This window comes from Nicotiana tabacum, chromosome 23 (genome assembly GCF_000715075.1).
Source record: "Nicotiana tabacum cultivar K326 chromosome 23, ASM71507v2, whole genome shotgun sequence".
Taxonomy (NCBI): domain Eukaryota; kingdom Viridiplantae; phylum Streptophyta; class Magnoliopsida; order Solanales; family Solanaceae; genus Nicotiana; species Nicotiana tabacum.
The window spans coordinates 122,355,323-122,370,746 of NC_134102.1; the positions used below are offsets into that span (position 1 = coordinate 122,355,323).

General features: G+C 33.2%; 1 protein-coding gene across 13 annotated transcripts; it reads left to right on the plus strand.

Moving 5' to 3' along the window:
- The first annotated feature begins 1,967 nt into the window (after nt 1-1,967).
- On the plus strand, nt 1,968-15,018 carry LOC107820155 (azadirone synthase LFS-like). 13 transcript variants are annotated; one of them, XM_075246690.1, is made up of 12 exons: nt 1,985-2,166; nt 2,500-2,692; nt 8,318-8,398; nt 8,548-8,599; nt 8,911-9,032; nt 9,253-9,359; nt 9,612-9,670; nt 9,796-9,898; nt 10,531-10,610; nt 11,135-11,188; nt 14,189-14,279; nt 14,414-14,731. In XM_075246690.1, the coding sequence occupies exons 1-12, from the start codon at nt 2,089-2,091 to the stop codon at nt 14,561-14,563; spliced, it is 1,170 nt and encodes a 389-aa protein (XP_075102791.1). In that variant the 5' UTR covers nt 1,985-2,088; the 3' UTR covers nt 14,564-14,731. The 13 variants fall into 13 exon arrangements, with proteins under 13 accessions (XP_075102790.1, XP_016501853.1, XP_075102791.1 ...); XM_075246689.1 differs by lacking the exons at nt 14,189-14,279; nt 14,414-14,731 and adding an exon at nt 12,189-14,180 and having other exon boundaries at nt 1,968-2,166; nt 2,500-2,641; XM_016646367.2 differs by lacking the exons at nt 14,189-14,279; nt 14,414-14,731 and adding an exon at nt 12,189-14,177 and having other exon boundaries at nt 1,975-2,166.
- The last annotated feature ends 406 nt before the right edge of the window (nt 15,019-15,424 follow it).

The window sequence follows — 15,424 nt, forward strand, 5'->3', positions numbered from 1 at the left end:
ACAATTATTTTTTTGAGCCGAAAATCTTTCGAAAATAGTCTCTCTCCTTCATAAGGTATGGATAAAGTTTACATACACAATATTAGGGGTGTACAAACCGAACCGGAAAATCGCACCAAACCGAATAGTCAAACCAAACCGATTAAAAAATTCGATTAGGTTTGGTATTACGTTAAAAAATTTGAACCAAACCGATATATAAATATATAATTTTTATATATATTTTTAACATTTTATATAGAAATTCTTTAAAAAATGTATAAAATATCTAAGATTCTCTTGAGGGATATAATATTTAATAAAATATGAAGTGCTCCATATGTATTAACCTTAATTAATGGGTTGTATCATGTATGATCACTTTCTTATCAAGTATTACTGAAATGCGTCAATCTCTTTGTACTTCCATATTCATTGAATATGTCAAGATCTATTAAATTCTTATATCTTTTTCGAATTTGAAGTGGTTATTATTATTTAGGTATCATATTGATTTTTATGTTCAATTACTAAATTCGGTTAACCTTTGAAGTGTACATCAACGAAAAATTATTGTCAGACGACAAAAAAAATAACTATCATGTGTTTCTAAGTAGATTCTCCCGTAAGAATATTTAATAGATAATATGTTTGTCAATTTTATTAATTTTTACCAAACATATATTTACTTATAAAAAATTTAACAAAGTAAGATTGAAATAATATTTAAATAACAAAAAACTCGAAAACCCGTCAAAACCGAACCAATCCAAACCGATATAGTTGGTTTGGTTTGATTTTGATAAAAATCGAACCAACCTGATCCATGTACACCACTACACAATACCCTTTATGGTCCCCTACATTAATATGGGAAACACTAGTATGTTGTTGTTGTATTATCTCGGTAACCTAAAAAGATTTTGTTTGGATTGAAATAAGAGAAAAAGAAAAAGTAACTATCATATTTACTATTTTGGATTCTGTTCACTCAAATTTAGTAGTCTTTTCTTTGGGGTAAGCTCTCCATTAGCAAAACTGCAATTAAACTTGTAATTATGTATTAAATCTAGGCATATTCTAATCTAATGTATATGAATATATCGAAGTACAAAGTCACATTATTTTACTAAATCCAATCTTAGAGGAGAAGTAAAACACATTATTTTCAAGAGATAAAAGTAATACTGAACGCAGATTTAGTACTCAAAAAACTCACCTACTAAAATGCAATAATATAAAGAGCCACGTGGCGGCACATAAAAAATAACAAAAGAATAAAAACAAATAAGAGGAAGGAAGTCAAGAACGACATGTGGAACACATTTGATAATCTCGAACTGATTCTGTGGGCCCCTTTTGAATACAAGCCCTCTATGATCATCACGTGTACCATTTCTTTGTTGTCGTTGTTTTTTCTCTTTTAGTTGTATTTGCTAAGAAGAAAAAAATTCAAATGTGTTTTGGTTAACGATTCTCTAGCCGTGATTTCTCTTATTCTATAAGTGAGAGTTAGCATGTCTGTTTAACTATATAAGGATATTTTTGAAATTTCATATTTTATCTGGTTTAAAAATATTGTACATGTTACCTTTATCGCTTGTACACGTTGATAAGTTTGTTGAAATTGCAGGGCCGTGATCTTAGCTTCATTATAGAATAAGAAAAATCTCGGCTAGAAAATCGCAAACCAAAACAATTTTAGTAGAAGCAGAAAGAGAAAAACAAATAAAGAAGGGACGTGATGGTACATGGAACTTGAGTCAAACGAAATTTTAAAGTGGTGGTTATTCATTTTAAGATTACAGTCACATCGCATAAGAAATATTTCATTTAGGTCAGATATTTAGATTATTATTTAGAAGGACATTTTTGTAATTGAACTTTTGACTTAACGTTTTCTCAATTTTACTATACTATAGATAGATACATATAGATGTGAAATATAGTTTAGTAGGTGTATCTTTTTTCGGTTTCAATTATTAAGTGTACGAAGGGAGTACCAAGTCACCAGTTGGTTAGTTGTCACTATTAATTATTCTGGTAGTTTTAAGGGGACTGCTTCAGGATTTGTAGTATTTGTTTTAGTGATATTTCCAAAATAAAAAAATGGATGGAGCTCTGCAACTTCCGATGGTTGATCTTAGCTCTACAGATCGCACCTTACTCGCTGATTCACTCCGCAAGGTAACCTCACTTTCTATAATTTAAATAGTTTCACACAATGGAGTAAAAGTTTTTTTTTTTATAACAGTGGTATCCGCACATTGACTAATTTTACCAGGTATTATTGCTATCTTCCATTAACACAGCTAGGTAACTCTGTCTATCAAGACTTTGACAAATCAGAAGAAATCATCTAGTGCTTATGCTTGCGTTGAGACCTAATAGTTCTGAACCAACTTCATTGACCAATAGGCAGGGGCGAATGTAGCATTAAATCTAGGGGTTTAATTGAATTCATAATTTTTGACACGGAGCATAAATTTGAGTAAAATTCACTGAGCATGTGTTTTGCAGGCATGCGTTGAGAATGGATTCTTTTACCTGATAAATCATGGGGTAGAAGAAGAGTTGATTCAACGAGTTTTCGAAGGGAGCAGAAGGTTTTTTGGTCTCTCACTTGAAGAAAAGATGAAGCTGCTTCGTCAGAATCATAGAGGTTACTCCCCCCTTTACTCTGAGAAGCTTAATTCTACTGACAATCCCAAAGGTAAATTATTTCTACTTTCATCCTTCAATTTCTACTTGATTGAGTTTAAGCTCTATGTAAAATATTTACACAATTAGATCATTTATTAGGTACTGAAAAAATTCTTAAACAAATCTCTTCTCTAAGGGTCCTTTAAAAAAGTCAAGGCTAAAATTGGAAATAAATGTTTATCCCAATTAATCTAGTGTAAAACAAACCATATGTTTTATATTATACATTGTATATTCTATTTTTAGTTCAATGAATCAAACATTGACCAATAAAAGTATATCCAATAAATAATCCCATCATTACTCTCTATGTTATAATACCAACATTATTATCCCGATATCAACACCCCTAGTCCATAAACATTTTATTTTTGTTTTTTGTGGTAATACACGCAATCTAATCTATCTATATTCATATATTATATTAAAAGCATGAATACCCTTAGCGAAATGCCGTTCGGTTTTTTTATCCTTTAAAAATAGAGTTCACACTAGGCAAAACAGTCATTTATATTAATTTCTTAATATTTAGGAATAATTATTTAATTAATTCCCTAATATTTAGGAATAGTCATTTAATTATAACCTAAATACTTAGGACTTTAATTTTAGCTAAAATTTGGTTAATATTTTTTTCCTTATTTGAAACAGGTAAAAAGTTCTCATATTTAGAAATTCAAAAGCAGTATATTTCTAATTACAAATATGGTAGTCAATATTTATGATTTAAAATGATTATGCACGATTAAGACATGCACTTTCGATATTCTGAGTTTGTTATTAAACTAAGACAAAAAAAAGGTTGTTAACTTATCAATTTCTAACTCAAATAAGGATATGATAATAACAAAACTATCAATTTGTTTGACATTGAATGTATTTTATTCGTAGACAAAATTTTATGCATTAAATTCTTTCTTATGTATTTATGCAATTTTTTTCTTTTTTGAATTATGTAACATAATAATTTATAAAAGACATTTAATACCATAAATTAAACAATTAACACAGAATAAGTAAAAAGTAGTTATTACTTATTGTATGTTTGAATTACTCTTTGGCACATAAATATAACCAATTAATTTTATCTTATTAAAAAAGAAATTAGAGAAAGACAAAGTTAAAATTATAACGGAAGTCGATAAAGTCGACCGGCATTTCTTCGATTTTTCTTATTCTTAATTCTAGATTTATTATCGAATGTAGAATTCCCATAAATTTTGCATAATTTAATGAGAAATTTACACAGAATACAACATATTTAAAACCTATTTAAATAAGTTACAATTGCTTTTAAAAAATTACATATTATATAACTTAATTTAAAACATACAACTTTTCATATTCCTAATATATATCTCTTGAGATTTTCTCACTTTCATTATATCTCTCTCTTGAGATTCTCTCACCCAATTAATTATCCTTAATTATCCTTACAAAAACGTATGCTCCTTTTTATTTTTCAAAAAAATTCCTTTTCTCTCTCCTCTAGTTGTGTATATGATTATAGTATATTTGATATACCATTACTATATGTAAAGAACTATATTGCATATATTTCGAATAAATATAATATATTAATATACTCAAATATTATAGCAATATGTTAATATCTTATTAATCTATTATACCAGTATGCTGTAGCAGTATGTTAATATCTAATAAATAGATTACGTATTTTTAGAATCTATTTACAAATCTAATTGTTGTTACCATTTTCACGGTAAACAATATATTAATTATTATATATTTAGTATCGATGAATATATATTCCATATATTTTTAACATATATGCAGTATACTATATATATACATATACTTAATTTTTAAACTTTCCTAGTAAGTCTATATAAGTAATATATTTTGCATATTTTCTTATACAAAATTGTATATTTTATATAATTAAAATATATAATAATAGGTTGTATAATATATTTAATATATGGTATATAATGTCCGAACTATATAAAATATTACTTATACACTTATATATATATATATATATATATATATATATATATATATATTCTCACAAATATATTTCATTATTTCTTCACTAAATATACAGAACAATGAGTTGTATAATTCAATATACTATAAGTTTTAAGAAAAGTTCAATGGTATATGCTATAAGTAACATTAAGTTATCTTTTTTGAACTTTCAAAAAATGAGGAGTATTATGGCAAAGAGCAAGAGAGTTATATCTGGACGCAAATTACTCTCTGAATGAGGTAGAGTTTAATGGAGAGAGAGAATAAATATGTTACAAGTTCCAGTAAGATTACCCCTACTGCTTTGGATGGAAATTATCCGTATACGCTAATTTTGGTTATGCCCAATTATATAGGGATTCTCCCTACTTTTCAGCTTTTCATTATATAAGTAATTTGACGTGTAACTTGTTTAGTTGTACATTATCTAATAGTATCTAATTTGGTTGTAATATATTGTCACGACCCGAAATTTGTCACCGACGGGATCGTGATGACGCCTAACATTTCACTTGTTAGGCAAGTCAACGTTAGAGAATCATTAACCAATTCCTTATTTCCATTCAGTAATTAACAATAATTAAGTAAGATGAAATATATTAAGTGCGGAATATCATAAAACTATATTAATTACTACCACCCCAATTCACGAGCATTCTAGAATTTACTATAAGTAATAGTCTGAAAGAAATACAACTGTATAAATGAAAGAAACAGTAGAACAGAAAAGATAGACGGGGACTTCAAGGTTTGTGAACGCCGACAGATCTACCTTGAGTCTCCGGACAGCGGACCAAATCTGCATAGAAAGTACAGAGTACAGTATCAGTATAACCGGCCACATGTACTGGTAAATATCTAGCCTAACCTCGATGAAGTAGTGACGAGGCTAAGGCAAGGCACCTACAAATCAACCTCTACAATTTAACAGTGTATATACAAATAACAAAAATAAAGAACTAAACATGAAATGTCGGGAGGGAAACATACTGAGAGGAATACAAGATGAAAAACTACAACAGAATATTTACCGGAGTAGTCAATATACCATGAGTCAACAGGAATAGTGAATACAATAAAAAAAAATGCACGACATCACCCTTCGTACTTTTACTCTCAATCTCACCATAAAAATCAATAGAAACGGCACGACATCACCTTTCGTGCATTAACTCTCATATCATGGCACGACATCACCCTTCGTGCATTAACACTCACAATATGGTACGACATCACTCTTCGTGCATTAACACTCACGATATGGCACGGCATCACCCATCGTGCATTAACACTCTCCCTTACCATAATGCAATACATAAATATCAACAGGGAGATAGAATAACAAGTACAAACCTTACCTCAATATTTGGTTCCATAACATCAATCTCAACTTTGAAATAAAAACTCAATTATTACCAGAAAATCCGTAAACATGATAAGAACGATAAATTGAACAACACTAGTATAACACATTGCAATTACGCATAAGAATGAGACAATATAAGAAAAACTGAGAAACATGGAAAACAGGTAAATTGGTGGCGCATAAGTACTCGTCACCTCACATATACGCCGCTCACATGAATTTCACTTAGCAAGTAATCTAAGGTTCCTAATTCCCTCAAGTCAGGGTTAGACACAATACTTACCTTGCTCCGAAAGCCACTAAATTCTCAATCACAGCTTTTTCTTTGGAATTCACCTCCAAATCACTCGTATCTATTCAAAAATGACTCAATAATATCAAATATTGCTAAAGGAATCAGTTACATTACATAAATTTAGATTTTCCAATTTATTTCTCCAAAAAGTCTAAAATCGACCCCGGGCTCGCTTGGTCAAAACCCGAGGTTCGGACCAAAATCCATTTACCTATTCACCCCCGAGCCCGAATATATAATTGGTTTTGGAATCCGACCTCAAATTGAGGTATAAATCCCCAAATTTCCGAAATCGCTAGTTTCTACCCAAAACCCCTAATTCTACCAAGAAAACCTTAGATTTTAGGTTGAAATCTTGTAAAATATAGTGAAAGATTGAAAGAGACAGTTGAGAATCACTTACCTATGATTTGGGGATGAAATGGTCTTTGAAAAATCGCCTCTTGTGTTTTAGGTCTTGAAAATTTGGGAAATGAATGAAAATTCCCGTCCAAAAGTCATTTTGATCAGCTGCAGACGTCGCATTTGCGACCTGAGCTTCGCAAATGCGATTCCCTTCACAGTCTCGCTGCCTTCGCAAATGCGAGGAAAGTGTCACATTTGCGACCACTGAGTCTTCGCAAATGCGACTAAATGATCGCATTTGCGATCACTGCCCTTCCCCAACTCCCTTCGCAATTGCGAAAGAAAACTCGCAATTGCGAGAACTGCTCGCCTAGGCTTTCTTCGCAATTGCGATAAAAACCTAGCAATTGCCATACCTGCTTGATTAGCATTTGCGATGCCTGATCTCGCAATTGCGAGATCAGAGGCTTGCAACAAGTTCAGTTATACTAGCAAAAATTTTCTAAGTTCAAAACATCCCGTGGCCTATCCGAAACTCACCCGAGCCCTCAGGGCTCCAAACCAAACATGCACGCAAGTCTAAAAATATCATACGAACTTGATCGCGCGATCAAATCGCCAAAATAATACCTAGAACTATAAATTTAGTACCAAATCAAATGAAATTCTCAAGAACACTTTAAAATTTCTATTTTCTCAACTGGACGTCCGAATCACGTCAAATCAACTCCGTTTCTCACCAAATTTCACAGACAAGTCTTAAATATCATAATGAACCTATACCGGGCTCCGAAACTAAAATACGGACCTGATACTAACAATGCCAAATATCAATCAATTCTTAAAAACAAATAATTTCCAGACTTTTAATTTTCATCAAAAAATCATAACTCATGCTAGGGACCTCCGAATTCAATTTCGGGCATACGCCCAGGTCCCATAATTCGATACGAACCTACCGAAACCGTCAAAGCACAGATCCAGACCTGTTTACCAAAAATATTGATCGAAATCAACTAAAATCAACTTTTAAGGCAAAAATTCTTATTTTCATTAGTTTTCAACATAAAAGCTTTCCGGAAACCTGCCCGAATTGCGTTATCATAAAAATTCTTATGATTGATTCTCTCATATATAATAGAATATCTATTATCTTTTGACCAAACACGCCTTCTATAAAATTCATGTTATCAAAATGTAAAAAAACATTCTAATAAATACGATAATTAGATATAAATAGCCTAACTTCTACAATTACGATACTCTCTTACTCAACATCAAATTTAATAAGTACTTTTAAAATGACACATTATAATTGCACGTGTGGGATAGACACATAGTTGCATATACTCTAAAAGTATGGAAAATGCCTCTTTTCATTTATGTATGAAGTCATATTTCGTAGGACTTTAAAATTGGTTAAAATTAGTTAGAAATGGTTACTTAAATATGTAGAAAGTCCTCTTTCGACCAATATTATTTTCATAAACTTATATTTTTCTATTTAATTTTTATTTTATAACTCAAATATATTGGTGAAAATGTTGATGTAACTTTTTAATATTATATACTCATTAATGTAGGTACACGTGCAAAGCGCATACCCTTACCCTAAGACTAGTTTTATTGAAATGCAGGTGACCCAAAAGAAAGCATCTATTTTGGAGCACCTGAAGACATGTCACCCTATGGTAATCTAAATCAGTGGCCTTCCCAAGGTATATCCATAGATTCTCCTGCTCCCTTGTTTATTGACAAAATTTTAATGTAGCTTTTTAGCTTGATTTAAGAAGCATATGCACTGATTCACTTAATATGTTATGTACTGATTCACTTAATATGTTACATTTGTGTTTGGGGCTTCTAGAAATTCTGCCATGTTGGAGATCTACGATGGAAGAATACTACCGAAGAATTCTGTAAGTTATCAACTCTCTATAAGTTACTTGCATTTTGTAAGCTGTTGTAAAGAAGTTTTGCACTATCGTTGTGTTTTAATCTGTTGTAACAGGCAACCTGCCTTATTTCCCAAGCTACTAATCTACTTTTATGTACGGTTGGCTGTAATTATCTTTTAAAATGTCATGATATTATAATACTATCAATGTATAGAAGTTAAACTCGAACAGAAAGTAGATTAAGCACAACATAGACTTGTCACATACTTTACTAGTCAGGTATAATTTTTTTTCTAATTGATTAGCCTATTTCGGTTTTGATCGATGCTCAGGTGGGTTGGGAAAAGAGTAGTTTCACTCATGGCTGTAGCGCTAAATGTGGATGAAGATTTCTTTGAGAAAGTTGGTGCATTCGATCCACCCACTGCTCTTCTTCGCCCCCTGCATTATCCAGGTATGTTTTTTTGTTGTTAAATGAGAAGTTTAAATTGGAGTGTTTACTTATTATTGGCTTCACTTCCTGTAAAATGCTTTCGAGATAAATGAATAGAAGAGAAAATTATACGTGTTGTGTGGAACTATGGAGCCACAATAATAACATAAATCAGTTTATTTTACGCTAATATTTACAGGAACATATATATGATTGGGGCATATTGTTTCCCTCTTATCAGTCGCAGGTGAGATAGACTCTTCTGATAAACATATGCATGGCGCTGGAGCTCATACAGATTGTGGAATGATTACTATCCTAGTGACTGATGGTGTTCCTGGACTTCAGGTATATACAACAACAACAACCCAGTATAATTCCACTATTGGGGTCTGGGGAGTAGGGTAGTGTGTACGCAGACCTTACCTCTACCCTTGGGCAGAGAGGCTGTTTCCAATAGACTCTCAGCTATTGAAGGGTGCTTACCACTAGAGCAACCCACTCTTGTATATGTTAGATAGAAATGATCATGAATCGACAAAGCGGTAATTTTGTATAGTATTGATAGTTTTGTTTTGAATTGGCTTCTCTGTTTATCAGGTTTGCAGGGATAAGTTACAGAAACCACAGATTTGGGAGGATGTGCATCATCTCAAAGGGTACTTATTCATTTTAGGATTATCGTGTGGTGTGAAACAACGAACATAACTTGCATGATCAATGTTTCTTAACCTTAGCAGTGTAACTAGTTCATAACTTTAACATGAAAATTGTCAATTTGCAGGGCTCTCATTGTTAATATTGGAGATATGATGGAAAGGTGGACAAATTGCTTGTTTAAGTCAACATTGCACAGAGTGACACAGCCAACACAGGATCGATACTCGGTATTCAATTTCTTCCTCACTGAAATCTTCTTCATCCTACTCATGTCATAATGTTCCTTGAAGATAGCGGAATGCCAAAGAAGAAATGAAATTACTGTAGTAGTTTCTTGATATAGTCAAGGGCGGAGCGCAAGAGTGTTTAATTGAATCCCGTCAGTCGCAAATTATACTACGCAAATAGGGCAAAATAATTTTTTTGAAGTTATTTATAAGCTGTTGAATCCTCTTGATGTAAGAAGATTCTAGTGCAATGGGAAAAATGGTTTAAAATAAAAATTGCTTTAGGTCACTGGTTCAAGTTCTAGGTGTGACATTCTGGTTTTTTTTTTCCGCCCCCTTGTATGTGGTTTTGCATGACCATTGATAGCTACAGTCTAAATGAGACATTTCAGGAGATGTGTTATGTTGATTTAGGTTTATTTGGAGTTGAAAAATCTTCATTGTTTTCTAGGGAGCAAAAGATATATACCACTGTAAATGCGGTAAAATATACCTAGTTAATAGGACCCTTAAATTAGGAAGGAGGAAGTTATATTGTGGAGATTTTATTGAGGTATTCTTATTAATGTGTTGGTTTCTTAAGAATGAGTGATCTGCAAAAACTTACAAATCATGCTTTAAAAAAACAACAGGTGGCTATGTTTTTTGATCCAAGTCCAGATTGTGTTGTGGAATGCTTGAAGAGTTGTTGTAATGAGTCTTCTCCCCCTAGGTATTTACCACATTTCTGAACTTGCTAATGTGTAGGTTTTCTCACTAATAGTTAAGTGTTCCTCTTTTGAGATTCTAGATGCTTCTTTTCTTTAGTTTCTTTTCACTTTTTTAAAAGGGTCAAAAATGCCCCTATCGTTTGGTAAATGGTTTAAGTTTACGTTCCGTCCACTTTTTGGTTCAAAAATACACTCAACGTTTTCTGTGAGCACCTAAAAATACCCCGACCCCGCGATTAACGGAAATTTCGGTGATCCCTTTTTTAATGTGTTGGCAGCACGTAACTGGGCCACGTGGCCCAATAAAATAATGACAGTGCATTAAAAAAAGGACTCACACATTATTCCGTTAGTCACAAGGGTATTTTTAGTCCAAAAGATAACGTAGAGTATATTTTTGGACCAAAAGGTGGATGGAGCATAAACTTAAACTATTTACCAAAGGATAGGGATATTTTTTGGCCATTTTCAGTACTTTTTATATTGGAAGTATTATTATAGTGATGTGCCATCAGGTTTCCTCCAGTTCGTGCGGCAGACTACCTAAAGGAGACCTACAAAGTTACTTATGGCGACCAGTGTAAGTTTATGCTTGCTCTAGCTTGTTGATGTGATAAATGTTCAATTTTTTATTGGTTGAACTTATCCGGATTTGCGTCCCGTAGGTTGACTAAAAGGGGTAAAAATGCTCTCTACCGAAAGGTTCTCCATTCCAGGACTAGAACCCGAGATACCTGATTATAACGGGTGAAAGAATTACAATCATCCCATTACACCCCTCAATAGTGATAAACATTCAATTTAATTACCTTATTATTTGGTTACCTTGGAGGATTGCTATGTAGCAATATATACGTCAGTAAGTGAAAAAGCTTTTTATTTTTGAAAACAAGAAAAAGGCTTCTACAGACTACAATTAAAGACGACAAGAATAAAGACTTCTTGACTGACAACAGAAGTTTGATATGAATATATCAGATGTGATCCAGTTGATCATTTTATCATTCAACTTAATATAAATTTTTGCTTACAGCTTGTTTGTATGGTTGTTACCCATTGTTACCCAAGGGTACAATAAAACTTATGGTTTCAACCATCAAAACTTGAACACTCGACCTCGAAGTCCTTCTATTTTGGGTCCACCGCCGACCTCCTTCTTTCCTCCTATTGTTTATTGTCAACTTTGCTTTCGCCCCAATCACTCTGCATGTGATTGTCCTTCTCTTACCCCTAAGGCATTCTTATGAGATATTCAACTGAATTCCTCCGCTTCTTATACGACTCCTAGTGATGGTCATTGGTTTATCGATACCGGAGCTTCCTCACATATGACTCCAACTGCTGCAAATTTATCATCTGTTACTCCTTATCAGGGTAATGATCAGGTCATTGTAGGCAATGGTACTCAGCTTCATATATCCTTTACTGATCATGTTATTCTTTCCACTCCATCGTCTAAGTTTTCTTTAAATAATGTTTTAATTGTTCCAACTTTCTCTGCCAATTTGCTCAGTGTTCGGAAATTTGTTTCTGAAAATAATTGTACAATTGAATTTGATTCTTTTGGTTTTTATATCAAGGACTTCAAGACTAGGAAAACACGTCTCAGTTGCAATAGTCATGGACCCTTGTATTATGGCTCTTCTCCTTCCAGTGGTGTTGATGTTTTCTTCTACAGCTTTTGCCGCAATTCGTGCTCCATCCTCTCTTTGGCATCGTCATCTAGGCCATCCAAGCTCCATAGTTTTAGATTATTTAGTTCGAAATAATAAACTGTATTGTTATTCTTTCAAGCGTTTTGATTCATTATGTATTGCTTGTCAGCTTGCCAAGCACCAAAAATCGCCATTCAATAAATCAAGTTCCTTTACTTCTTCTTCTCCATTTGAATTAATACATAGTGATATATGGACTTCTCACATCCCATCCTTTACTGGATTTCGCTACTATATTCTTTTTCATGATGATTTTACCAAGTTTTTCTGGGTATTTCCTCTGCGACAAAAGTCTAAGGCTTTCACTATGTTTAAGAAATTTTACGCCTTCATTTCAACTCAGTTTTCCACTAAAATAAAAAAGTTACAATGCGATGAGGCTGCTGAATATGTTAAACTTAAATTATTTCGTTCTTTTCTCAATGATAATGGAATTTCTCTTCGAATCTCTTGCCCTCATACCCACCAACAAAATGGAAAGGCTGAGTGAATGCATCGCACAATCTTGAATATGATTCACTTTTCCAAGCCTCTCTCCCCTTTACATTTTGGGTAGAAGCATTGCACACTGCAGTGTATCTCCTAAATATTCTTCCTACTGCTTCTAATCATCACAAAACACCATTTGAATTATTATTTGGCCGGTGTCCTACCTATGATCATTTACGTGTCTTTAGTTGTTCTTGTTATCCTAATCCTCGTGACTATTGCGCAAATAAATTAAGTCCCCGTTCCATACAGTGGGTTTTCCTTGGTTATCCCTCTAACTATAAGGGTTTCCGATGTTTTGATCCGTTAAGTAATAAAGTCTGTATCTCAAGACATGTTCGTTTTGATGAGAATTCATTTCCCTATCCACGACCTTTACATCCAAATCCACAAACAATATCCTCAAATATTTTTGCACATAATCCGCTCCAGCATCCCAGAACTACTGCAATTCCTTGTGATAATTCTTCCGGTTTATATCCACCTACTTCTAAACTTCATCTCATGGTTACAAGAAAACAAACTGGTTCACTTAAACCTCGAATTTTACCATCTTTAATATCTCATATTTCACTACTTCCACTAGAACCAAACTCCTTTACAGAAGCTAACAAATCGCCTCATTGGAAACGTGCAATGGATGAAGAGTGCAATGCTCTTATATCCAACCACATTTGGGATCTTGTGCCTCCACTATCTAATGCTAATGTTATTGGCTATCGTTGGGTTTATAGAGTTAAACAAAAGTCTGACGGGTCTCTTGAACGTTACAAAGCGTGACTTGTCAAGTCGCTCTAGGTTACAATCAACAACATGGACTAGACTATGATCAAACATTTAGTCCAGTGGTGAAACCAGTCACCATTCGTATTGTTCTCGCTATTGCTGCATCTAAGAAATGGCACGTCTATCAATTAGATATCAAAAATGCCTTCTTGCATGGCACTCTTAATGAGCTGGTATACATGAAACAGCCTACAGGCTTTGTTCATCCACAATTTTCACATCATATTTATCGGTTGAACAAAGCTCTTTATGGTTTAAAGCAAGCCCTACGGGCATGGTTTAAACGTTTTACTTCTTTTATTGGTCTTCAATATCTTACATTTACTCGTCCAGATATTGCATTTGTTGTTACTCAAGTGTCCTAGTTTATGCACTCACCTTCGCTAACTGATTTTACTGCGGTGAAACGTATCCTACGATACTTGAATGGCTCTTTGACTCATGGTTTATTCATTCCTGGTGGTTCTATTGATAGTTTGTCCTGTTATAGTGATGCCGATTGGGTTGGTTGCCCAACCACTCGACGATCTACCTAAGCTTTTTGCTTGTTTCTTGGTTCTAATCTTGTTTCTTGGTCTTCTAAAAATCAGAGTGTTGTATCTCGCTCTAGTGCGGAAGCAGAATATAGATCAGCTGCTCATGTTGCTGCTGAGATTACTTGGGTGCAATCTCTTTTACGAGGTCTACATATGCCTATTTCCTCTCCATCCACTATTTTCTGTGATAATATTAGCAACATTTACTTGGCTCACAATCCTGTCCAACATGCTCGTACCAAACATATTGAAATTGATATTCATTTTGTACGGGAAAAGGTTGCTTCCGGAGTAATTCAAGTTCAATATGTCCCTACTCAAGACCAGCTTGTTGATTTATTAACAAAGTCTCTTCCATCTCCGAGGGTGTTGTTTTTGCGTGACAAGCTCAGTGTTCTTCCAGCCCGTGCTTTGCTTGAGGGGGAGTAATAAACATAAAGTATAGGATAGACATACAATTCAAATTATTTTAAATTATTGTTATATTTAGAGTTATCTTATATTTTAGATGTACATGTACTCTATATATATTTCATTGTACTTCTCAAAATATTTCATCAAGAATAGAACTCTTTCAGTTAGTATAAACGTCGGAACACATAGAGGATTGGCGACGATTTGACATTTATTTGTTTTGCTGCAGAAATATGTTGAATTGGCAACAAAAATAGCACCAGAAGAAAAGATAAGGACTGGTTTATTCATCAGTTTTCTCAATATTCAGGAGCTTTATGTGTAAAACATGTAGTAGTTGTATTATTTGTAATATTGTGAAAATAATAAGGAGACATCAAGAATTGAATGTGATTGTAAAAGTATCTTTCCATCTATTCTGAAACATTACAACTTCAATGGAAATTAAAGAACATTAATATCCGACAAAAGCCGCCGGGAAATCACTCGTTTTAGAAAGTGATAATATCACGCTTCGATCCTTCTATTTTCATATATTATCATTAGGAATTTGTTAGCTGCTATTAGAACTAATCTATAATTAATAAAAGCTAACATAACATTTGTAATTGTTGCAATATCTAAGATGGCTTTCTTTTCAGATCCTAAATCCAGATTTTGTCTTGGAATACTTTGTGAATAATTTTTTTCAAACGACCGTTGCAATATCTTGTTTTGAGTTAGTTGCTTGCTTGCTACAACTACAAGTATGAACAATATACTTTTTATTTTATTTTATTTTTTTTAAACCCCTCCAAAGGATCTATAGTGTTTCCGCACTTTACCTTTGTGATTCGAATTCAGGACCTACCGATCGTGGATGGAAGTATTTTTACC

Excerpts from the sequence above, each read along its gene's own strand:
- LOC107820155 (XM_016646367.2), top strand. The coding sequence starts at position 2,089 with ATGGATGGAGCTCTGCAACTTCCGATGGTTGATCTTAGCTCTACAGAT. Across the intron at positions 2,167-2,499 it reads TCGCTGATTCACTCCGCAAG|GCATGCGTTGAGAATGGATT; the intron begins GTAACCTCACTT and ends TGTGTTTTGCAG. Across the intron at positions 2,693-8,317 it reads TTCTACTGACAATCCCAAAG|GTGACCCAAAAGAAAGCATC; the intron begins GTAAATTATTTC and ends ATTGAAATGCAG.